Source organism: Rissa tridactyla, chromosome 1 (genome assembly GCF_028500815.1).
Source record: "Rissa tridactyla isolate bRisTri1 chromosome 1, bRisTri1.patW.cur.20221130, whole genome shotgun sequence".
NCBI classification, from domain to species: domain Eukaryota; kingdom Metazoa; phylum Chordata; class Aves; order Charadriiformes; family Laridae; genus Rissa; species Rissa tridactyla.
Window position 1 is genome coordinate 40285639 of NC_071466.1, and position 26931 is coordinate 40312569.

The 26931-nt window shown below is 35.5% G+C and overlaps 1 protein-coding gene across 2 annotated transcripts in view; it reads right to left on the reverse strand.

Moving 5' to 3' along the window:
- The window catches only part of DIAPH3 (diaphanous related formin 3), a 245282-nt gene that overhangs the window by 115817 nt on the left and 102534 nt on the right, over positions 1-26931 (reverse strand). For both annotated transcript variants that reach the window (XM_054208736.1, XM_054208726.1), the window contains 3 exons: positions 23034-23129; positions 22000-22094; positions 16017-16118 (listed from right to left, as the gene is read on the reverse strand). In XM_054208736.1, the coding sequence (XP_054064711.1) occupies positions 16017-16118; positions 22000-22094; positions 23034-23129 (293 nt within the window). The remainder of the gene's footprint in view (positions 1-16016; positions 16119-21999; positions 22095-23033; positions 23130-26931) is intronic.

A 26931-nucleotide genomic window follows, 5' to 3' on the forward strand; every position in this document is an offset into this window, starting at 1 on the left:
TAGTGAGTGGACTACACGTGTCACAGAGAACTCAGTGTATGGGTAATGAGCTCTATTTTTCAAGTAATGGTTCATAAGAATATTCTCACTATGTGCAAGTCCAAATGGGAACTGACAACTGAGTTGAGCTATTCAGCAGTAGCTCTCACAGCCCTTCATCCAACAGCAGAGAGAGGTTTTTCTCTCAAATACAGCATAAACCAGAAGGCACCTGCTAGAGTGTGCCATCTAGTAAATGTGTACTTTTCACTGTCTGCTTTGTTGATGTCAAGTAAAGGAACATGTCTCAGAAGTTACACTGACATTACATTTTGATCACTGAACGTGTTTCGTTCTTACCACAAGCTCGTAGAGAAAAACACTGCAAGGGTTCCAGTTTCACAATACACCTTCCTTAAAGGATCAACAGTGTCGAGGCTGTCAGACCACCTCAAAAGTGTTCCCATCCAAAAAGTAAAATATCAGTTACAGCCAAGATGACTAAAAGAGTAAACTGGAAGGGCAACCCCCGTGGAAAACATATGGTCTTCATCACTGCAGCATCAGTGAATGCTACTTTTTACAGGTAAAAAGTGTGAATTCCTAACACTTATCTTTAGACTCGGGCACTTGAAAAGCAGAAAAAAAAAATTCCAGTAAGGAAGAACTGATACCTTAACAGACCTTTTATCATGCTAAAAGAAGAAAAAAGAAGACCTTGTTCAAGGTCAACATGCTCAAATCTTATTGAAGACCACCAGCATTCCGGAAAGAACAAACATTATTTCAGTGTATGGGAAATCAATCCACTATAACGGAACAGTATTTTTATTGAGATGTTTTTATGGCTATGTGGAAATAGTACATCTTTCTTTACCTTGGACACGCTCTTTTTCCCAAATAAATGATAAAGTCAAGAACTGCCAACTGAAAATTAAAATCACTTAAGAGAAATCAGAAAGTTGTTATACTTACAACGTGGATACGTGTACATGCAAACAATTGAACTGACGACTTTTCAGCCTTACTACCACTGACAGAGGGCATGTCCTGCTACTCTGTTTTTCCAGCTAGAATTATAAACAGCTTGAATTTGCACCACTGTCTCAATTTCTTGCAAATCCAAGATTTTCCTAAAGGATATTCAGGACAGAGGAGGAGGGAGTGTACTGTAAGTGACACAGGAACAAAGGTGACCTATCAATTACCACCTAGCTGCACACAAGTAGCCTTCTCTTGTCTTGTGGATAACAGTGCACTGATGGACAGTGCAGAAAATTCCCTGGTACCGTTTTTGATGGCATTATGTTCAACACAGATGGACCAACAAGGCCAGTCTACACATCTCAGAAATGGAGGCATTCCTTTTGAATACTCCAGAAATCACCTGCCTTATTAAATACATCCAAATTGCCAATGGGGGCTACAACACAGCTGTCAAAATAAGCTGACTTTACAGTCTTCATGCCGAAATTCACAGATAGGTATGTTCTACTATGAAAAGAAAGTGGTGATTTTTTTGTCTTATCCAAAAAATACAGTTAGATTTACTGACATCTTGATCAGAATGGAATGCAGAGACAGCATTTGTTTCTCCAAGTTGAGTTTAGACAATGGTATTTTCCTAAAAAGGATGCATTCAGGAGTGGGAGGGCCTGAATTTCCCAAATTATTCTATTTTTAGCAGATCTAACAGATGTCAGGAGAGCTATTTTCATTAAAAGGTACATATGGAGCAGATGCCACTAGATCAAAAAGCTTTCCTCCTGGGAAATCAAGTCAAGAGTTTAATATAGGTAAAAATCATCTGTAAAACCTCTAATTCAGCCAGATCACAAAAATAAAATTATACCAGAAGTCATTGAGGAATCTGAAATAGAATAACATAACATCAAACAAAATGGAGCAAAGTTTCTAGAAGTAAAACATATCTAGCTGTATTCCAGATGGAAAAATCTGATCAGCTTAGCTCTAAAATAAATACCTTATCTTCTGTCCGGCAACTACCAGGAATCCACCTCCTAATGAAAGGTCTACAATATTACTTTGAGTGTCCCAGCATACAGGCCATGAAGGTACAGAGAGATGATCAAGGTCTGGATGGAAATGTCTGAAAACCACGATAGCAGGCTTAATACTTTCCATCAGGTTGAACCACCACAATAACTCCAACATAAAAGTGGATATTGACGCTATGTAATTGTTTAAGCAATACACAATGGCAACAGACTGCAATAACAGCTGATTGTGATGTCTTTGATGTGACAGACATGACTCATTTCAAAAAAGCTCAGATGTCTAACATGTTCACATTTAGTACAGTCTTCTCTATTGACCCAACAAGTTGTCCAAGTTAATTTCCTAAGCAGGAAGGTATGTATCTATGATGATGACGGGACTGGTAAGAAAAAAAAGCATTCCACTGTAGATCTTCTGTAGTCCTGTCAATAGAGAATTCAGTAATGACTGTGGAATTTTAGTATGGTTATTCAGTGTGTTTGGAGCCACAGATAATCCGAGGCAAAAACAGTCTGACATGAAGTGTCATGTAAGTGAATGCTATGGAAGACAGCTTGCTTATCTTGGACAAAGTTCCCCAGTTCTACAGAATGATCACAGGGAAAGTAAATCCTAAAGCACTTGGGCTCCATAGGAGCTCCGTTGAGCTCTGAAGTCTGAAGCAGGAAGAGGTGAAATATCCACATAGTAATTTCAAGCTCCACAGATCTAAGAGGTACTGACTAGCCTCAAGATTCTTTCAGCACAACTGCCCTACATCAGCCAGTCATTTGGATGTCTCGCTCAAGATAGGTGGCTAAATTCCAAGAAACCCTTGAATTTGCAGAAAGTCAAAATGGCAGGATCATGTAGTGATCATGGTCCTTACTCAAAGCAGAAGTGTTTTTCTTAAAATGTCCAATTCACAATATGAACATTACAGGATTGCTTACATTTCTCATGAAGCAAAAGCATCAAATCAGATTCAGGACAGGCTCTTAAGACATTTAGAGGAATCTGCAAAGTGAATGGCTGGAGGCAAAAGACAAGGACGCTTCAGACAAACAACCTGATTGACCTGAAGTTGTAGGGATATCTGCCAAGGAGAAAACTGAAAGAGACAGCCTATGTGTGTGCTAGAGGAAACAATAGCCAACAACTTCCAGCCATCTGAATTAATAATAAGACAAATTTTTTAAACCTATTCTTTAGATTAGCTACCCAAAAAAGTTCTACTGGAACTGAACAGGGATAAGAGTGAGACCTGCTGGTACTGCATCTTTTACAGGAACGTTCCTCTATGATTCAGCATCACAATCTTTCAGTGATACAGAAGTAGTAACATAATGCAATCCATTCCAATAGCAATTGCAAACACTCAGCTCAGCGCAGATGGCCATGATAGCCACTTTCAGAAGATATTTCTGGTGCCTGGTTCTCCACCCTAACCAGTTTCAAAGTTCGAAAGACACCAACGTTACAGGAGCTAAGGACGTTCTCCCTCTAAACAACTTGATTGCAATTTGTCATAAAGATTTTTTTAACTGTCACATATGGCATATAATAGAAAGTTAATATTTGGCAACACTCCTGGAAAGGCTGGAATTACCGATAGAGAACACTGACAAGGTAGAACAGCAGATACACATGACTTCTAGAAGACAACAAAAGAAGGTAAGGTTTACAGACAGAAATTAACACAATCAAAACATCTCACAGCACAGGTGCACCTCACCACTTCAGGATTTTTAAAAAACGAAATGTCTCTAGGTATGGCTGTGCCCAGGCATCAAGTATTAGGCATGGCAGAGCACACCTCTGCAGATATAGTGATAGTATGACATTTTCCAGACAACAGTGAAAAACATTAATACATTCTGAGTTATCCTCAATGAGGACATACAGGTGAAACCATCAGCTGAATATGGAATTGATCATTTTAAGTGTCTGCTGAATTATTTAAGACAAACTAGCCTTCATCAGGCCTCACTCTAATCTTCAATTTACTCTAGTGAAATCTTATCCTTTGGTACGAACTCATTAAAAACACATCCATCAATGAACAAGCTGTGAAGCCACGTGAGGATTGCTTGCCAAATTCTATTTGGGTTAGCTATCAGTCTATTTCACAAGGTCTGGGCATTAATTATTTCTGAAACAATATTTCATAATTCCCTCAATTTTATCTTTGAGTAAATAAAAGTGATCAAGGAAAAATCTGTTTCTTTTTTTCCACTCCTGGCCAATATGGGAACATATTTTCAAATATTTCAACTTTTAAGAAAAGAAATAAAGCAGGAGGTTATCACACATAGTTCTTGAGAAACTATTCTCAGGTGTCAGACTGCCAGCACAGTTGCCTACATCCAAGGTGAAACGTCCACTAACAGCATCCTGACAAGTATTAGCAACTTTTTACATCAAAAGTGTTTATAAAGAAAGTCAAAATTATGATTTTTTTTTTTAAATGGAATTGCATTTATGGATTTAAAATCATATTAATAAATTAAATATGTCCAGGACTATTTTACACCACTAGGTATTACAGGCACTGACAAGTCCAGATGCTTACTACTGGATTCAGCTCCCTCCATGCAGCATAATAAAATCAGAAGTACTTTTGGGAACAGTTCCTGCTGCAACAGGCAGTTAACATAGGTGGGCATGGATAGGACTGAAGCCTTATCACTGTTGTGTGTGCAAGAGAGTGGGGAGAGGTGGAAGTGTGCTGCTGGGGAGTTGGTGGGGAACTATAATTACAGAACATTCTCAGCTGGAGCAGCGATAAAGCCTAACCTATCTTAACATAACTCTCTAAAGATTTATTCACTTATATCTTGAGTATTCTAGCACTCATCTATATAAACTGCATCCCAAAATAACTTGGGGAGGGTGGGGGCAAAGATATGGAGCCACCTGATATGGGACCAAACATTGCCATGCAGCTCTGTGCCTCCAAAAGCATCCAGAGATGTAAGGCCCGAGAGGTGCAGGGATACCTGCTAGATATTCACGTTCTGAAGAGCTGGAACATGCTTCTATTCAGCTTCCCGATGATGTGCTGCTCCATATTCCCCATGATGAAAAGGGGAAGATGTGCTGTTTAACCATTATAACTTGCCTTAATAAACCTTCCTCTGTCTTATTCTTGAGTCCTCAACTATCTGACTGGATGCTCAGCTCATGAGGTCTCTTGCTGTCTCCCAAGCTGTGCTCAGAAATTCTTTGGGAAAGTGCAATTCTGTACAGGCCAAAAGCATATCCGTGCCTATTCTAAAAAATTAGCACTATGGACAATAAAGTTCAATGTCCAAAAAGAATTCTCCAGTGCTTTTTAGTTGATTAGTATGGACACAGCCCTAAAATGTGATTTTATCTAGTGATTTGTCATCCCCACAATTGCTAAAAATAGTGGGATACACGATGGTTCAGAAAGTTGCTTTCAAAATATCAAATAATATTCAAAACCAATACAAAATTGATGAGAACTGAATTTGGATAGTTTTCGTCACTATTATTCCTGAATGATTTTAGTACAAAAAAAGGACAGGCCAGCAAGGACATGAAGGACTGCATATGCAAAACAACGCTTATAGATCAAAAAGAATAAAGGATTTCAGGATCTCATATAAAATGTAAAACTATGTGGATTCTCTGAATCATCACCTGCCATCAACGATCCTGGCCAGACTGCTTGGACATGCACATTGCAGTGCTCAGAAGAATGTGGGTATTAAAGAATGAGTGAGTTAAAACTATAAAGATATTAGCAGGTAAAAATCAATTTACATCAAGATTTTGTAAGTAAAAATCACTTTTCCCTTTCCATAAGTTCTCACACTGAGATGTTTTTCTCTATGTTCATTTTTCCATGCAAGCCTGAAACTTAAAAGCTTTAGGTTACTGTAAACTTCTCCTTTGTATTTATCCTTCAACTTAGAAGAAAGTTCAGAAAATTTACTTCAAACGAGCAAGCAATAAGATGCCCTTATCAGTTGCTTCATGACCCTTACAATTTTAATATCTTAGAAAAAAACCTCAGAGTCAGTTCTAATTAATACAAATGAACAATAATAGAAGATAATCTTTAGTACTTGAATATTTTACATTCAAAAAGAACTGAATAAATGTTGACTCACACATATCTATTACAGCTTTATTAAAAACAATTAGAAGGAACAATGGTTTATTTTTCAACTCTCCACCAGTCTCTCAAAGAAGCACATATTTCTTTTCTTATACTATGTTTCTTACAACGCTCTAACCTTGCTTGCCTGAAATTAATACCACTGGTATTATTGGATCACATTCTTAATTATGTTGGATTTGAGAAAGTGATCTCCATTACTTCTTTTTGTTCTTATTTTCAAAAAGTCCTATACAGCTCTTAACCATGACTTAGAATACCATTTAACTCGGACTTCCTATTTATTTACAAGATAATCTGTTGTTAAAAAAGGTTCATAAGAGTTCTTGTTGAAAAACTACTCTACAAGACATGTTTCCCAATAAACCAGCTGATCTAGAAACTATTATGTTTTGCTTTTTTTAAGATACCTATTATTTCCTTTTATTTTGTCATCCCTAAGTTCTTTTCCTGCAAACTTTAATTGCACCTCCGTGGTCCAAATCCCTTTATTTTACCTGGTCTTTATACTCAGGATTACCTGCGGTGGTGTTTCTCCTTTTAAGTTTCCCACAAGAGTATCTAAATGAACATTATTTTTTCTGAAGTTATTAGCATCTTCACTTGGCAGATAAATGGGGGCTTTAGATGGCCTAAGCAAGAGATAAGAAAAGTAGGGCTGTCCCCAGGTGAGTCAACAGTGGACTCATGCCAGAACACTGTCAGTGCCTTCAATACCAAGAAAAAACGTACTCTACTGGAGTGGAACTGAAGCGATGTTAGATTAGCTCACACAGCCACGGAAAGCCCCTGTTGCTCCTTGAAAGCCACAGAATACCCTGAGAGCTATACTAAGAGGGGAAAAACAAACAAACAAAAAACAACCAAGCAGCCCCACAGCTAAAACAGCTATGTGCATTGGTTTCTGTCTCAGCTATAACTGGACACGTTGCATGGTCATCGGTGTTCAAGACATCGTTGCATGGTCATTGGTGTTCATGCGATGCCACCCAGACAAAACCATTAAAGTCAAAACTAAAAATGACCACATAATAGCTAGAACAGGGGACAATATAATTATGTCCAGGTAAATATAAGAAACTCTTCAACTTCTGGCAGGAAACTGTCCAGTATTTCATGGAAGCAGGTGAGAAAACAAAGGGACTAAAGCTGTCAGGGCTTCAGTAAAAAGACACATCACCACAGACAATAAATAGATTCGGAGCTAGTAGGCCTTGGCCTTTGGAAGAAGTGATAGAGAATTTCATATACAGACAGGACCACATAGTTTTGAAAGAGACCAACCTTTAAGAATTTCACACAATCAAGATAAGGAACTTTTACTAGCTAGAGAGTAAGGGTGAGAAGGATGTTGAAACAGAAAAAATGTAGAAAATAGAAGACAGAATGACAAAACCCAGCAATGACCTCATCATCAATGGTAGAACATAAGGAAAAGATAAACCATCAATGCTGTAAGAGGGATGAAGATAAGCAAGAACATAGCTAAACTTATATTTGGATAAATGACAGGTGAGATGTATTCTAATGAATATGCAATGGACCAACCTTCAAAGTAAAAAATTCAGAAAGAAGTTACTGCAAGCATGAATGGAGATAACAGTACATGGACAAGTGTTTCTAATTGTCAAAAAAATTGAGGAGACAAGATAAATATTTGGCAAATACAGAAAAATGAAATGCCAAACTGTTTGCATTAAGAAGAAAATAAGAGTTAAGCATTTTAAATCTGGCTGATAACAAAGTCTAGGATCATCAAAAAAATGAAGATAACAAGAAGTAAAAGAAAAGTAACTGCTATATGAATCAATGGACATTGTGCTGAATATTCTTCTTTTATAGAAAATTTCCTCCTCAATCTTTGTCATACAAACAGAAAAACTACCTTACACTGCTCTAACAGTGCAGGAAATTCTTTACACACATGCATAATCCTCTTCTAAAAACGTTTTGCAAAAAAAGGTACGTAGGATAGTTCAGCACAAAAAGTGCAGTCAGGTAAATATTAGTTTTGTAGCTAAGATACAAATGCCCAGGCCTGATTTAGAAATGTCAAACAAAAAAAGTGAGGTTGAAAAAAGGCTTTAATTGTAATAATGATTTCCAAAGTCCAGTTATTTATTTCAGAAACCTTAATTGCTATTTAGTAAAAATATCTTCTTAAATCGAGATAAATCACCATTTACTTAATACTTTTTATTTTTCTTAAAAAATTCTAAACTATTGCTTGACATCCCAACATTTATTTCTAATTTATTATTTCTGTGATTTCAACTCTTCTTTCACTAGAATACTCAGAAAACTTTTAAGATATGTGATGTGAGTTTAATTATCATATTCTTACAATATTCAAAACTTTACCAGTGGTTTCCAATTCACTCCTTGACTGTGAGGACCAAAAAAAAAAAAAAAGGAAGAATCACAGTCAAATTCAAAAAGTAATGCAGCAGTTCTCCAGTGTTTTGTCATCTTGTTTGTGTAGTAGAAAGATATTTAATCAGTATAATCTAAAAACTCAATTTCTTCTTTGCCCAATAAATTTTAGGAAAATGGTTCAGTGTTTCAGTGCTTTTATCCTCTCTTATGCAAAAGACCCACAGAAATAGGCTATATTGTATACCTTAGGCGTAATGAAATCTTCTAGGCCAGGATAAGACTACAGAACAAAAGCCTGTGGAGAAAGATGTCTGAGGTGCAATGCCTCCTTGTTAATGGCAAACACATTGGGGTTTCTTTCAGATGAAAGCCAAATATACAGCTGTACTCAGGAGCAAGGCTCGAATGGTGATATGGCAATAGTTTGTCAATGAAAATCCATTACAGATTACTGCATTTAAAGTATCAGTCATGATTAATAAATCTAACTCGTAACTATTGTATCAACTTAACTGAAATGAGACTGACATAAATAAATGATCTAGTTTGGGGGTTGTATGAGATGGTCCTTGGAGGATCCCAAACCATTCTGTGATTCTCCTTAAACATAATTTATTTGATATGATGACAGAGACTACACCCAAAATTTGAAAAAAAAAAAATATTCTGTAAACCAATACTTTTATCTCAGTAGGAAAAACTGCAAAACAAATCCACGTTGCTAAAAGTTTTGAGTCCTAAAGCAACACAATACTTACACTGCCCACTGCAGAAAGCATCAGGGAAAAGAAAAACAAAAACAAAAAACAAACACCACAAAAACCCCAACCTTCTGTCAACAGTCACCTACCAAGACAATCATCTGGCTGAAACCCCATTCATCTCAGATGGGTCTCACATTGCAAGTGTGCAAATGACTACTCATTTCTAAACACGAAGATACAGAATATATTGCTCAATATCAGTCATAATCGATGAAACCTTCAACAAAATAGTATGAAGGTAAAATTACTTTAGGAGGAAGTTTATTGCACTGAGTAAACCAAGTACAAAACATGAACTATAGTAAAACAAAATGCAACTGAATAATTAAATTTTGGCAAGCACACTTTGTCAAGAACTTGAGCAGCAAAATACAGCATTCAAAACAATATCAACCTAAGATAAAACTGCGAAGCTAAGTTAAAGCGCTTAATAAGGTGAACAGATTTAACAGTTTTCATAAAATACTCCATGGCTGCGCACAAGCCCAAAAAAAACCCCAAACCCCAAACTCCACAGTAATAGGTGATAATATCTGTGTTCCGAGACATCAGCCTGGAGTAAGTGAAAGAAAGAACATACAGGAAAATAAAGTAGTTTATCTAAAGAAAACCTAAAGTCTGGAAGAGAAGATAAGGGTAATAAGGGATTTATTTTATACTTACTGCTGAATGAACAGAAAACACAGAAGTGCAAAGTAACTTAAAAAGAAGAGGATAATTGCAGAAACCACAAAAGCAACCCACGGAGTCACCAGGAAAAAAAGAAAAAAAGACCAAAGAAAAACAAGACACGCACATGAAGGGAACCTGAACTGTTTAGAGTCATGCCCTCAATGTCTTTAAGCCAAGAACAAAGTTAATTAACTTTGGTTGAAGTTAAATATACAATACTGTCACAGTCACAGCATGCCAGTATCTCAGTAAGTGTCTAGCTGTTTCTTTCAGAGTATCAAATCTTGACTTTGAATTCAAAGCCAGAAGGATAAAAGGTTTCCATTATAAAAATTTCGGTTATCACACAAGTAGTAATTATCAGTTTATTCACTACTTAGGCTCTTCCTTGGGAGTCAAATAGTTTAGTCTTTTCCTTAACCAAAACTTAGAGCAAATTAACGTGGGATCTCCAAATTCTCTGAAATACCATTATTATAAGACACTACTTACCTAAAAGATAAACCCAAAGTCTTGTATTGCATGTTTAAATTTGTTTCTCCTCATTTAAGAATAGCAAGAGAGCCATAAAACAGCAATTTTAAGAAAAAAAAAACACAACAAAACAACAGCTATACTGAAAAGATTCATATTTGTATCAACAGCAGTTCTTAACGAAATGAGTAGAAATTCTCAGCCCACTCCCCAGGGAGAATAAAAGAAAAGATATAAGAGGGGATGATGGAGACTGATGAAAAGCAAAGGTGTAAGATTCCATATTCAAAGAGTAAAAAACCGACTTATTCAATTAAAAATTTTAATTTTCAATTAAAAACTGATGGTAGCTTGTTCTCTGAACTCAGCTCTACTAGATACATAGATGGTGTGATACTAGAAAAGTTGTGACCAATGACGGGGTTTGGGTTTTTGGGGTTTTTCTTAATGCTTTGCACAGAAAACTAGGGAAAGCTCACACTTGTATTGTTCGGTGGGAATCCAGTTATTCTTTCAGAAAAAAAACTCCACCAACTTTTAAGATGTAAGAACTCTTAATATTTAATGCAACATTTTTCTGAGCTATCGCATTGCCTCTTTTTTTTTTTAAGACGAATTTATCAAATCTATTGGGCCACATCCAGCAAAACTTGAGCTATGATACTACTGCTCTAGCTCTTCTCATCAGACTGACAGTCCCATCGAACTGAATTGGTACATCTGAAAGAAATACCTAACAGTTAAACATGTCTACCAATAACCTTGCATCTTGTCAATCGATACAAATAAATCAGTGTCTTAAAACAAATGATTTCAAATTTATTTATACCTGAATACTAGCAGAGTTCAAAAAACACAGCAAAAGGACAGTGGAATAAAATGAATTATGGCTTAAGATTCTAGAAAATTGAATCTTTGCAGGAATTAACTTTGCAGGAGTGCTTTAAAATATACCCTCATTTACAAAATAACAAATAGGTAGTGCTGAAAGGGGAGTAATTAAAGGATTAATGCGACTAAACTAAGTAACACAGATATGTATAAGAGTGCATTCAGAAATTTTATTACTCATAACAATACATGCATCAGAAGAGAGTTAGGCCATAAAATACTATATCGATACCAGGAAGGTTCACTGGTTATTAAGCAGACACCTTTTTGCTTGGCAATTAAAATACCTTTTGAGAGACACCTGATCAGGATAGCCAATTCTATAATTGCACAATAGTGAACATACTCTTAGCGTTACAGAGACAATAATATGGTATTAAAACCACCACCAATAAATGCTCAAATATTACAGGAGTCTTTTTGAAAGAATTAAAACTAGAGATTAGTCTTCAAAATACAAAATAACACCTGTTATGATGGTCTGATGACAGCAAAAACAAAAAAAATAAGCACTTTAGTCCCCATAAGCCAAGTTTCTTTCCCGAAGACATCTCAAATTAAGTATTCGAGGGCTCATGTTCAGTTGGAAAATGTTGATACACTAGATTTCAAATTTATTACTGTTATTGGTGTATCCAATTGTAGTAAATCTGATATTTTTAAGGAGCAAAAAACAGACTTGTCAGTTGAGTGAGGCTCAAATATGAAATAAAAATAGCAAAGCAAGATTTAACCTACATGGAATCAGTTTTTATATGTCTTTTTTTTTTGAATCAATGTTTATTCTTGATAATAAAGTAAAAAATAGGTTTGCTACTTAACTTTGTATTTTAGTAATTCAATCAAAATGCATAACCCTGCTTGCAGTCGTCCTATATAAGTATTTCCCCAATAAGTCCCCCCCAAACAGTACATATCACTGTTGAAATGATTTGGCACAGTCAAATAGGTGTCTCTTCCTCTGCCAGTCCAGTTCATAGTCAAATTTACTGGAGTAAATCCATTTTTACTGGCATTTTGCCATAATTTGTCAGACTCAAATGAAGCTGCTGGAGTTCAGATATGGGCTTATCTCTGTCATCCTGGCAGACACAGTTAGAACCAAGGTTATCAGGGAGAACAATCGTGCTCAGTCTAATTTATTCAGCACAGGACCCTTGAACTTTTCTCAGTAAGACTGATACACATGAGCCTCTCCTCTACATCAACAATCTACCTTTTCAGTTTTCTAATATTAAATTTTCTGGAAACCCATGAACTCTTAATATTATTGAATAAAAGTGCAGCATTTCTAGAGCTCAATTCCAGAACAGACTAGATTAGTTTTTTTTTTTACAAAAAATTATTTGGAAAAAAAAAGTTCATGTTTACATAAAACTTAAACATAAAACCCAAAAATGTTCACATAAAGAGGGTCCAATTCTGACAAGCACAGAAAGGCTTGTCATCTATGGTACCACATAGCACCAAAAAAAACCCCCCAAAACAACAAAAAAAACAGAAAATGGAGCTCGACAAAGTCTTTGTTAAATATTCCATTACTGGCTTTCTCCTCTTCCCATGTTGCTTATTACAGTGTCATCTAAATGTCTGGGCAGACAGATTTATATTAAAAGATTATGGCAGAAGTAAAAATGCAAGAAATTGCTTCATTTTCTTTATGATACTCACTCTTCCTAACTAGGTTTGGGTTTTTTTCCCCTCTTGCTTTTGGCCTTTATCAACTCCTCTCCAAACATTTCAACTTCTAGACCAAATGAGCCAGGAACTCTGAACAGCTTTTATTCATTGCATAAGGAAATCTAATTCCTAGGCCACCACCCATCTCATATACTGACTGAGATATGGGACTATGAAGAAACATAATCTTAGGAAATGTACATATTACAATATATTACTTAAATTTTGAACATGCGAGACTCCAGACTAAACCTAGTACATCTGTTTCCTAATTGCATCAGAGACTTTATTGGCATTTCAGATGAAGAGTAATTTTGAGAGCAAGGAAAAAGTTTGGAGAATCTAACGCAGCTGTTTCGCCCGACAGGATTTGAAGAAATTTGTGGAGGGAAGATGAAAATGAGAGGAAGGAGCTAACCCTTTTATCAGAAAAGAAGCCTACCATACCATAGATATGGCTATATATTCCTAGAATGCCCAATTAACAACTACTGTATATCAGTTGCAGTTTTAGTCCATGTTCAAGAAAGAAATAATATACAGGTGAGAAAAAAAAAACCAAAAAACCCAAAAAACCTTGAAAGCCTAGAACCACAGAAAATCTAAAGAGAATTTGAGAAGTCAGAAGATACAATTTAAGCCCATGTAAATTATTTTTAAAAATTATTAAAATGATTCTTCAGGAGATTGGAGATTTTTTCGTTGTGGTTTGTGATTTTTCCTTTTTTTTTTTTTTTTTTATTTTCTCCCCTCAAGAGACACCAACATACTAATGCATTTTAACTTTACCTTGATTACCACAACTGAGTAAATAGAGAGACTGTAGAGATTACCACAACTGAGACTAGATATTAGGAAGACATTTTTTACAATGTGGGTGATGAAACACTGGCACAGGTTGCCCAGAGAGGTGGTAGATACCCCATCCCTGGAAACATTCAAGGTCAGACTGAACAGGGCTCTGAGCAACCTGATCTAGTTGAAAATGTCCCTGCTCGTTGCAGGGGGGTTGGACTAGATGACCTTTAAAGGTCCCTTCCAACCCAAACTATCCTATGATTCTATGATAAACAAATGTAGGAACTCTCACTTATGAAATTATAGATTTAAACCAAGGTTTCCACATGGAAAACTGATTCAAATATAATAATCGTTATCACAGCTTCCTCCCAATTCTCATCACCAAAAGGTTAAGTTCTGTTGGTCATGGTAGATTTAACTGCTAATCTGTTTCTCTGTTTCTAAAGCTCTGTAATATAAACTAGGCTAAACACAAACCTAAAACTTACCATTGTGAAATCCACCTTTGTGAAACTACGGCTATTTCCTGAATTGAATAAACAAATATTGCAAGAAAACAAGTGAAAAGGTAATAATTTCTCCGACTTTAGACCTTTCGTGCTCTTTGCAAGCAACTGAGTTTCACGTCTCATAAAACAACAAAATATGTTTTGACTGGATTTTTTTTGTTGCAGGAGTATATTTCTTTTAAAGAATCTCAGAGACCTATTCAATGACCTTTTGAGATAAGTGGTGATAATTTAATCAAATAAAGTACAGTTAAGATAGGGATGAACTATAAATAGTTCCCTTGAATGTCTGATAAAACCTCAACAAGAAATAAAAAGCAAAAGATTTCATTAACTTTTGTAAGTAAGAAATTTGAACCAAGAGAAATTGATAATATGGTTTCAATCAGAAAACTACGTATGAAAATCTTGGAAAATAAATAAAAGTGTTAATAAAAAAAAGTATATTCCTCTTTTTTTTTTTCCTTGCTCCCAGAGTATAGTTAGAAGACTCCGAAGAATACAGAAATCAGCATTACATTAAGTGTACAATGTCACGCTTGTTAAAGATGGATTGAAAATGAACACCAGCAACAGCTTTCAGCAAAAGCACCACTTCAGAACTAGTTTTGTTTTATAAGTACCTGTACTCCACGAAGACTGCCTTTGTCACATCCGTAACTGGCACCGATTCAGTTCGGTGATGTTTCCTGACCAGACAACATTCTTCAGTTGATTAATAATAGTGACCGCTGCTTTTCTAGCCCACACTTGTACTCCAACCATTCCAATATTTAAGTACACATATTTGATATCCACACAGATAGCTACGAATAACAAGCTCCTATTGCTACAAAGACATGATAAGCCTTTTCCTAAAGACTGCAGATACATCTCCCATATGAAATCCTCACATATGAAGATAACAGTGACCATCTTAGCTTGAAACGCTAGGACTGGACCAAAAAAAAAAAAAATCAAAGATTTATAAAGATACACGCACCCAGCAAAAGAAATAGCCTTATTCTTTGTTTGTCTGGATGAAATCATTAAAAAATATGAATTATGAGCTATGCAGAAATTATATCTGAATTATATTTCCACAAAATTATCAACTGTCAGCAGTGACCTAGCACTATTTTCCTTTTTCTATTCCAGTCTTCCTTTGTTAATTCAACATGGGAAATATTATAAATGTATCTTGCCACTGGGAATGGAAAAAGTGATTACAAGTACTGTTGACAGAACATACTGTAAAACATAGGAGGAAGGAGGCAGAATAGGTTACCATGTGATAACTACAGTATTTTCTTCGCATTTACATAGAGAATAGAAAAGAAAATCATCAGTGTAGAAAAATTCACTGAAAAAGTTAAGATTTATTAATGCAAACAAAAGTAAAGCCAAACTATTTTAGCTATGGAAATTCAAAAATAGCTCTGTATCTCCCAATGAAACTTTGCCACAGAAAATACCACTTTTTTTTTTTTTTTTTGGTAAGCTAAATTACTTTTTTAAAGAAAGAGAATCCCGAATCATTCCAACAGTAATACTCCAACAATCAAGCCTTACATATCCACAGATATGTCCACTAAAAGTCAGATTAAAAGGCATCACTTGTACTCTTCTCCCAGTCTGGAACCTCTTCACATTTAGGAAGAAGCAGCTAGTATTGTTTGTATAATATTATATTAAAACTATATTTCAGAAAAGGACCAAAAAAATTTATAATAAACCAGAACTCACCACAACTCCAAACTGCTCTGGCTCAGACAAATTATTATACTCGCTCTTGAACTTGGACAATGCATTCAATTGTTCTTGTTCAGGAAGATGTTTTATTAAATTCTATCAAGAAAAAAAAAATAGGCTTAAAAATCTCAGATTCTATGTTGCTTGTATTGTAGGCAAATGGTATTCCATATGCATCATTACCATACACCCCAAAGACAACACTCCTCCCTGAAAACAGTAGAATATAAATTGATAACACACAAACTAACATAACAGAGTGTAAACAAGCAAGCGATTAAATACTACTACCTAGCATCTTTTATTGGTTCTGTAAACATTTCTAGTCTTTTTTTAAACACCAATTTTAAAGAAAGAATATACTTGATAGGCACTATACAAACAGAACACCAAGAAGAAAATAGAACTGGGAAGGCAGAATAAGAATTTCAAGTATAATATATCCACCTAATGGATGGCAAGAATTATTAATGCTAGACAAAAAGTATTTATTTTGTAGTATTTCAAAACAAAAGCTTAAACACATTAGACACTACTACTCCTCAAAACTTGCCAGAAGTAGGAATTCAGAGGTGGGACTCAGCTTCAGCTGAATTCAGGAGTCTATTTGGGGAGCTTGGACACTTACACAAGTGAACGTCTTGTGAACACAGTTAAGGGAATCTAAAAACGTCACCTTCATCTGATCATCTGAAGAGCCCTCAGACTCCCTGGAGCTACCTGAACACTTAGACACCTATATTTATGTATAGACCTCTACATTTAGGCACCTGAATCCCACTCTAATTACAATCAGTTAGGTTGGCTAAAAATGGCTGTTCTGAGGTTCTGGAAGTAGAGAGCTTCTCAAACATTTAATTATGGTATATAATTTGAGTCAGTAGCTCAGTCCCTTCCAAAATGACTACTATAATTAGAGAGACCCTCTAGCCTGGTCTCTTTCTCAACTTATGATTCTTGTGTTCCTGGTTACACAGTGGCTAAGCTTCCATCATAGTGAGAAAACAAGAGAGAGATTGTGTTCTTTATTAAAACGCTCCCTGGTCTGCTGATAAGATCACTCTTCTGAACTAAAATAAAGATTCAGTCAGGTCCAGCAAACACAGCTAACCCACTACCTACCATATTTCAAGAAAGGATCAGAAAGACTAGCACTTCCCCATTACTTGACAGAAAAGGCAGACACTTCAGTTAAGTCAAAGTCTGCTTTATCATTCTGCAAGTAAATAGCTTTGGTGATATACTACCAACAGAAAAGAATTTATTTAAGTTAGTGAACAGCATCTCAATCTGAAAGTCTTAAAAAAAAAAATCCCAAACCCTAATTTTATCCACAAAAGATCCTAGTTTCTACTTCTACAGGAAATCCAGCCAGTTAGGATATACAAATTATCTCTCTGGGACCAGAGAGATAAAAAGTCATAGCTATGCTTTGCTTAACATACTTCCCCAATTTAAGAAGAAAGAATTCAACACTAACTAGTACCTCAAAAATATCCCTAAACCAGTAGTCAACTCAGTGGCTCCATGCTACCTTCACAACCTGTATTAGTTGTTCAAAGCTACCCCAGGTGTTTATTCAAACTGCAATTGCATCCTTGGATTGCAGTATAGATATTCCTCTTTTAAAGTATGAAAATACTAGTTTTGTAACTGAAGAACAGATATATCCAAAGTTTTATTTTTAAAAGCAGCTTGAATATTTTGTTTAATACTACTACTTTTAATTTTTTGTAACTCAATCTCTTGGCTCTTGTAACAATTGTAATTTTAAGGCAGTTTAGCATTTATCAAGCCTTTTTTTCTGATGCATAAAAAGATCTAGACAGTCTTTTATCACTGTTTCATTTTAGTGTAAAAACAGTTACTATTTCAAGGACTGAAACCCTACTTTGATTCTAAGGACTACAATAAGTAATTTGTTTTACAATATTTTGTGATATCCAAAGTAAGGACAACGTAGTTTACCAAGAAAGTAAAGTCAGTAAATAAGAAAAGCTAGACTTACAAGCAAAGGTCTAAATAAACCAAAGAAACAGTAAATGATAGTTAAAGAGTAGACTGCTTTAACAGTCTGTCTATGCTCAAATAAGCATTCTGGTAGGAAAAAAGAAAACTATTACAACTGCATAACGATGCTTAAAATAACAATGCAAAATTAAATTTTATGGAGCTTGATTTGGACATGGTCAGACTGACTTTCAGAATGAAGAATTTAGGACAGTCATATATACCCTTACCATTATTACATTTGGAAATTTTTTTTGTAGGAAAGACTACATTTATTAATTATAGATGAAGATGTCCAGCGCTAAATCAGTAATACAGATCAAAAAAGTGTACAGAGTGTAAAAAGATACACTTTAAATTAGAGATTCATAACCCACTTATTTCTTATCTTGATATACATCTATATAACCAGCTGTAAATATACTATATTTCACTAATCTTAACTGAGATTAAAACTCTATTGTTTGATGCTACAATAATTTTCACATGTAGAAAAACTGACTGCAAAACTTTTTCAAAAAAGAGAAACAGTCAAGCGTTCTATGAATGTTTTCAATATTAAGCATCAGAAAAAAAAACCTGAAGCAGCAGCTGATATCAAAGCAGCTTTATGGTGTTCAGATAAAGCTTTTGAACTGCTAAAGATGAAACACATTTTGAATATCAAACAGAGAATAAGCAGGAGAAAGAATTCTGACTAAGTCACAAGAAAAATTCCAATAATTAGTCAATGACTATTTGGATTACAACATGAGTTGGAGTATTTATGCCTTTAAGAACTAGATTTCATTTTTAACTGGAGAAAGTGTGGCAGGGGGAGGATACATTTTACTTCTTAAGCATAACAGAAGAACAGGATTAAGGAGAAATTTCCAGCTTCAGAAACTGTGACATTAGGATATACTGAGCACTATTTAAACATCGACAAAAAAAATTGATGAGGGCAAGAAATTTCTAGAAAGGAAAAATACCATAATATCTTATGGTACCTTATATAAATAAATAAATAAGTCATATGCTTGCAAACTTATATGTGTTTTTGCTCTTCTCAGCATCATGAAATATACGGGACTACATTTTCATAGCTTGATCATAACCCATAGTTGTGAATGTTTTTAAAGGAACAGGCTGCCCAGGGAAGTGGTTGAGGCACCATCCCTGGAGGTATTTAAAAGACGGGTAGACATAGTGCTTAGAGATATGGTGTAGTGATGGTTTTTGTCAGAGTTAGGTTGATGGTTGGACTCCATGATCTGAAAGGTCCCTTCCAACCTAGGCAATTCTATGATTCTAAATAGAGACATACAGCTGGATAGTTAAATTTATTTAGTAACCCAAGCAATGTGAAGGTGGAAAACTATTTTTTAAAGCAATAAGGCACATTATTCTTCCACTTCCAAAGAAAGATAGGTGTCTTAAGTCCTTTTTTGAGTTTAAACTCAGATGGTCCCCTTTTCAAAGTTATCACAAGCTTGTTTTACCCGGAAATAAGAAACTTGGATGAAATCATTTGATAAAAATGATGACAACCAAACTTGTAAAGTAAATTTGGAGCCTAAGTTCTACTGAATTTTCCACTTGATTTAAGTCTGCAAGTATTTAATCACTTTACAAAAAAACATAATTTATACTCATGAATCACTTACATGCTTAAAAAAAACCCCAATATGTGGAACCTGCCATGTTCTGACAATATGTCTTGTTATATATATTACTGTATTCATACAGGATACTGTGAGCATTATCACTTCTACTACACTGACTTGCACTCGATCACAGCAGCTGCTAACATCACTGCCCTCTTGTAGGATATTATTCCTCACCTCACGTTTGGCTCTTCAACTTATTCCATCTCTCAGCTTTTCATACTCCTTTAGAGAATTTCTACTGTTATTCCAAATAAAATAAAATAAAGATACACCTCATGCATTGTTTGAGTCTGAAGAAAACCTTGAAAAAGAAAAGTGATGCAAGTGCAGACTAGAATGAACAAACAGCTTAGAGGTGTAAACTGCTCTGTTCATCCTGATAACCTTAAAGTAATAGTTTCAGTGCCAACATTAACTGCATCATTGAATGAAATAGAGAATTATACAATGATTACATATACTGCCACTGGAGATGACAGCTCATGTTTGTTCCTTCAAATGTTTCTTAAAAGAAACATCTCATTCTTCAAATCAATCAGTAGACAAGCTCCATTTAAAGAAAAGTGAAGTCCAAATAGCTCAACCGAGTCTAAAGATTTTTGAAATCCAAGTGACAAGAAGTGAGGGCCAAACTGCATGCAGGAATAATAGGAGCATGCTGAACATTGTACAGCCTCCTCAGTAGGACCTTATTTTGACATTCCAATATGGTGGAAATTTATTTTGCAAGCAAAGCACCCAAATATAAATTTGCCTTGTTTTGACCGTTGAATAGAAATTGCTATGTGTTGCAGTATGAGTCACACATTTGAATTTCAAAGAGTCTTAACGTTACAACTCATTATGACTCCCTCTATTACCTGTATTATTTACTCACTAGTCAACACTCTTGCAAAAAGCATACATTTCCTAAAAACCTAACTTTACCTTTCTTGGATGTTTCAGCAGGGACTGGTACCCATGTCTCTTAACACATTTTCGGGTATGTTGTAACGACTAACTACCTAAACCCTCTGTAAGTGAAACCTATGCCACATTACTAGTAGATTGATAATAATTATGATTTGACATTTATGAGCCATAACAGCAAAAATTTGGAGTTCATCACAGCAGGCAGCAGTCCTGTCCAAAAGACAGACAATCTTGGTCTAAAGATGTATCTTTACAAATCTAATGGATGCCCACCAAGATGACTGGGGAACACAGCACACGACAGGCAAGGAGAGGTTGAGAGAAGTGAGTTTGTTGAACAGTAAGAAAACAAGCCTCAGGGGAGCTTAATGTGGTCTGCAGGTACCCAACTGGAGGGCACAGAGAAGATGCAATTAGGTTCCTCTTGGAGGTGTGCAGCAGAAGGCCAAGGTCACAAGTTGCAACAATGAAAATTCCAATTAGATAAACAAGAAAAAGTTTTTCACCATTAGGGTAGTTCAACACTGGAAAAGGTGTCCAGAACGGCTATGGAGTGTCCAGCCTTGGAGATAATAAAAAATTAATGGGAAATGGCCCCGAACAACCTGCTCTAGTTGACATGGCTTTGAGCAGGGGCTTGGATTTAATGACCTCCAGACATCCGAATTATTTTTTCCCATGGCGCTATAATGAAGTATTAGTATTTAAATTATTTTCTGAAATTCTTTGACTTATCAGCCCTAAATAATGCTGTGCACAGAAGAACATGAGGAACGAACTTCCAGTTTGTGTCCACAGAGAATTACACTGACTTTGTGCTTTGAATAACATAATACAGAAAGGGAAAACACTATCCAAATAAACTCTTGGGAAGAGAAGTGGTCACTGAGTATGCCCTAAGGCAAGATCCCAAATTTTATCAGCTCTAAGAGGACAGGGAGGGAAAAAACAAAAAAAGCACCAAAAACCAACCAAATACCCACACTCCCGCAAAAAAAAAAAACAAACAAACAAAGAAAAAAGGACTCAACCTTTTACTATCCAGTTTTTGACGAGAACAACAGATTTGTGCAGATGAGACAGAGGTTAGAAACAAATTAAAGAAAAAATTAGTAACTAGGGAGTAAACAGAATATCATATGCTGTTTGAATATATACCAAAGAAAAATCTTAATTTAGGCGTGGACAATATCAATGCAGAAAATAGAGAAAATAAATTCAGCTTCTTTCATAAAAAAAAAAATTAGCTTTACAGATATAAAAAACCTACAGTTCACAGAAAAACAAAAGTTCTTGCAATGATTTATTATCCAAAAATTTATGTTAAGAGGCTTTTTAGCTACAGGTTTCTGCGTAATGAGAAACTTATCCTGAAATATTGGGATTTAAAGTGTCATTTTCCTTACCTGAATCATGGACTCTGACAGCTGTGTTTCGTCTACTTCCAATATCATCATTTTGATTTCCTCATAAGGCACTCGGAAAGAACCAAGGAAAATTGCTAAAACAAAGATTTAACGTATAATGAAGAAAGCAAAACAATCTTTCTTCTACTTACAAAACACCAATTAAACAGGCTATAGCATCTACAGGTCGACAAACACTATGCAAAGTAATATAGATAAGGGATAACAATTTTATATGTATTCTTAATTACTGTTCTCCTACAATTGCAGCCTTCTCCATTCATTTGTTATGCACAATATCCAGCATCACAGAAGACCTCCATAAGCAGCCAGTAACAAGTCTACTCTGCAGGACAATCGCTGCCTTTATAGTATTTTGTGCTGCGGTGACAATTACACTTTTTTCCTCAATGGTCTTGTCAGAGCTTTCTCATGCCATGAGAAAAAAACCAAACATATAAACAGTTAAAAAACAAAGTGCTCCTATAAAATCTGTGTATTTATTCATCATAATCCAGTCATTTCCTATGTTACACCTGCCAGCATTTCGGAACCTATTCTATATAGAACTCCTCTCTGCCAAAACATTATCATCTTTATTTGCATATTATTGCATAATACTGAGTATTGCCTTATTTCTATATAGTACATGAGAGCTAACCAGACATCTTGTAAACATTATTGTCTTCTTTGCTGGGGGGTGGGGTGGACAGTCAGTATTCCTTGATGAATATGTTGAAAATATAGATCGATAATTAGATATATAGCTGTACGCTTCTGCTTCAATATGTACAGAAGATAATAACTTCAGTCTTAAACAAGGGATAACCTTTAACTGTTTTCTCAGTCTTTTTAAACGTGTTTCAGTTCTATCAACACACACATTTGGGCTTAACACCAATTACTGCACGTATGTACATATTCTCATATGCTTTAAACAAAAAGTGGTTACCAGGCAGTCAGACAAGACAGAAAGACATTTTTATGGTACATTTATACAACACTACTTTGTCATAAAAACAGAATCTACTTACACAGATTCTGTGCAATCTTTGGGTCCAGAACTTTTAATTCTTTGATTCGTTTCTTAATGGATTTCTTTTCTTCAAAATCCTCCTCCTCTTTTTTTACTGCCAAAGTAAACACAAATACACTCGCTGTTAACTCTTAATATTTAGAGAAAACATTAATGAATTCAGAAAATATTTTTGCTGGTTTTGTGGTCAATTCACAAAGAAAAGAACATACAGAGGTTTTGTATTTATTGCTTGTATTCTTAAAATTTTTGCTCTTCAGTCAAGTTTGAATGAGATTTTTTGTTTTAATATAGAGAAACTGAATAAAGATGCTAACGTTAATTGCATAAATGGTCTAAGGTCATGAAAGTCATACTTAAAATATCAGGCAACATACTTCACTCAACCTGGCCAGGTTAATATCCTCAGTTGGATTTTAATAATAAGAAATCTTAAAGAAGATATGTCAATATGTCTCAACACTGAGCAATAAAGAACCAACCCAAAAATTAAGTATTTCTGTGACTGCTTTTATGTAAATATATGCACCAAAATTATCAAAAACCACTGGCATATTAAAAAATTATCATTACCTTAGAACATAAATGAGTATACACCTATTTTCCTTATCTCCTCCTAAAAGATGTATTTTTAAATATACGATGTAATCACCTTATTAAAAAATACCACAAAGTGATTATATAAGAGTACATTAATATTGCTGGAATTTTTGGCTTATTCATTCTTTTCAGAAAATAATTCATACAAATAGGATCTCCCAAATGCATTATGTAAGCTGAATTTATTTCTCATTATTCACACATTGTCATAAGAATTTCACTTAAAAAACCAGCATAGGTTTGATAATGTAGGACCCATTCCAATTATTATGCAAACAAGCAAAAAAACCCAAAACCACACAAATTTTTCCTTAAATCCAGTCTGGTTGTCCTTTATTATTTTCTTCCTTCCTTCCTTCCTTTTTCCCCCCACCCCAGCACAAATCTTCACTGTCAGATGTTATTCACTCAATGTATTACTATTGTTTATCTAATTCTCTGTTTCATGAACGAAATTAGTTTCCAAGCTTTTACATCATGATTGTTCCAAATTAAGTTACACATGGTTCAAATATTTGAGAGTAGAAAATATGTTGTTATAAAGTGCCTGCTACTAACTTCAGAAGGAGATGGATATAAATGAGAAGTCTTGTGAAGAAGATACAGGATTAAAATTCCTAGCTCACTGATGATTCTTGACAAAATTAGATGTAACATGAATTATCACGAGGGTTTCCCTATGTTGAAATTAACTTCCATAAATTTTAAGAGAGATCTTTGAGAACTATGTCAAGCTGGATGGTCTCTGAGCGACCTCAGCTAGTTGAAGATGCCCCTGCTCATTGCAGGGGAGTTAGACTGGATGGCCTTTAAAGATCCCTTCCAACCCAAACTATTCTGTGATTCTTAAATTTTTTTTCCTAAGCACAATAAATTTTGTCTAGGACTGGGACACAGACTAAATGACCTCTTGAGGTCTTTGAACTTTGTTTTCTAGGGTACTACTGAAAAGAACTTAAAAGACCTCACATGGGGATTGAAGGAACCGGATTCTAGTCACTTCTGAGTCATTGGAGACACAAATTTGAATCACCTCCCAAATCACTTTTAATACTATACACCTCCGAGGCAGCATGATGCTTCTCTTGAGGATGTGCCACAGTGCAGGAAAGAACCTGGTAGTCTGAAAAATGAAATTACTGAGCTAAGACATAAAGCAGTCCTTGGAAGAAGGACCGATATCCAAGGTCCCAGCAAATGGGTTACAAAGTCTTTCTCCCCACCCTACCCACAACAACCATTTGGCCTTGCATTTCTTTTTAGCACAGATGTAACAGAAAGGTTAGCATTCTCCTGTCCCACACTTCGCTTACTATGCATGTGAAAGCAAAAGAAGTAGGTTTTAACCACCAGTGTGAGAACTCAAATACCCCATTTTCCAAAGGAACAGAATGACGTTTGAGCTACAGGATAAAAAGGCGGTTACCACTAAAGCTTCACTTTTTTCTGGTTTATGCTTTAAGAGGTGCCCTTACTGATCCCAGAAGTGCATGTCAGGTGCTACGGATCTCATGATCATGCAACTGTTTTCTCCTGCACTTACACACCTTAACAGACCTCTCACATTTCTTACAGCTACATGATGAAAACAGTCATCCTTATAAGATCATTTTGAGTTGCCTGTCTTATCCACGCTAGAATTGTAGATTCCACTAGAAGACCCAGGCATAGCTGTAGCACAGGTTCCATGCCATCTTCATGCCTTACTCATCTGACTCATAATGAAAATACAGTAATGCTTTACAGCTAGCTTCAAACTTTGCAAATCATCATTTTACAGGGGAAAAAAAAATTCCTTAGTAGTCTCAATAAAAAAAAAAGATAAATTATCTGAATTTATTAATTTACTTAAGCTTGCCCTGACAGCCTTGAAAGAGATACTAACAGGGGCTGAAACAGAAAAAAATACAAATATGTCTGCCTCTTCCAGCACTAGAAAGCAGTATTTACACATTACAAGTCTTACAACAGAGATAATACACAGATACACGAACATACAAAAAAAAAATCTGCACTTAAACATGCTCTATTTTAACTCCCAACTTTCAAATCAAGAAACAATGCTGCAAATGAACTGGCTAATCCCTTCTGGAATTTTCACCCAGGGGGTTACGCACAATGTTACAGCAATACTTAAGGCAGCACAACCCTAAGGAAAAAAGTATAAGCATAGAACACATTTACTCTAGGAACTCACGCAGAGTTATACAATTATGCAAAAAACTAAATTACTGCAAACTTACATGATACTTCTTCAGGAGAATTCAGGTCACATCCTTATGTAGTTGGCAGCAATAAGAAGCAGAGGATACATATTACTTGTCTTCCCTATTGGAAATATAGCACTTTCCACTGAAAACTCTGATACCTCCTTTCACTTCTAAAAATTTTTACCTCATTTGCTTATTAACTTGTATGGGATCAAATAAAAAAAAAAAAAAAGAGAGACAAAACTATTATCTATTTCTAATAAGAAAAATGGGGGAAAGCCCACTGTGGGGAGCAGAGGGGGGGAAGAAAAAATTAATAGAAAGATCTAAATAGGTGAGGTAAATATCTAGACTAACAGGAAAGCAAATAAAATAAGCGATTAGACTTTTTATCTGGGGAGGGCACTGGAGCAGAGAAGAAGGTATACAGAGGACAGAAAATGGGAAACGACTATTTATGCCGGAAAGAGAAAAAGCAGCCCAGTGAGAGTGGGCAGCTGCTGCAGAAAGGTGGCTATCAAGGGAAATAGATGTAAGATGTTGTCATGCTAACGAGAGAAGAATCAACCCGGGGAATCTCAAAACGCACAGAAAGCACTCACGGCTCCAGAAGTTGGACCATTATATTAAACCATTAACTTTTTCAAAATCACATGTCTTATTTAAGGTATTACACAACTAAAAAGGAATGCTACATATCACGAACCACACATCCTTTTAAGTTCTGTCTATACGCTGCATCCATCACGCTGGGGCATAACACATGGCCCCAGCATCTGAACTGGATAATTTTTAGTTGCTCCAACTGCCCTGCCCTCTCAGGCTGGGAAACAAAGTGCCAGAGCACTTTAAAACACACAGAACTCAACCCAAACCCTTCACAGGTCCTCCTATCTCCACAATCCCTCATCCTTATTAATATGATTCTAGAATTAACACATGTGGTTGCCAGTGTACAAACAAATAACTCAAAAAAAGTTTTAGCTATTGGAAAGATTGCTTTTACTGTCTTCTTCAAACGTGCTTTCATACACAAATTGAACTGTAGTCAACTATCTCCGCCTGTGGCAATGATCTGACTGAAAT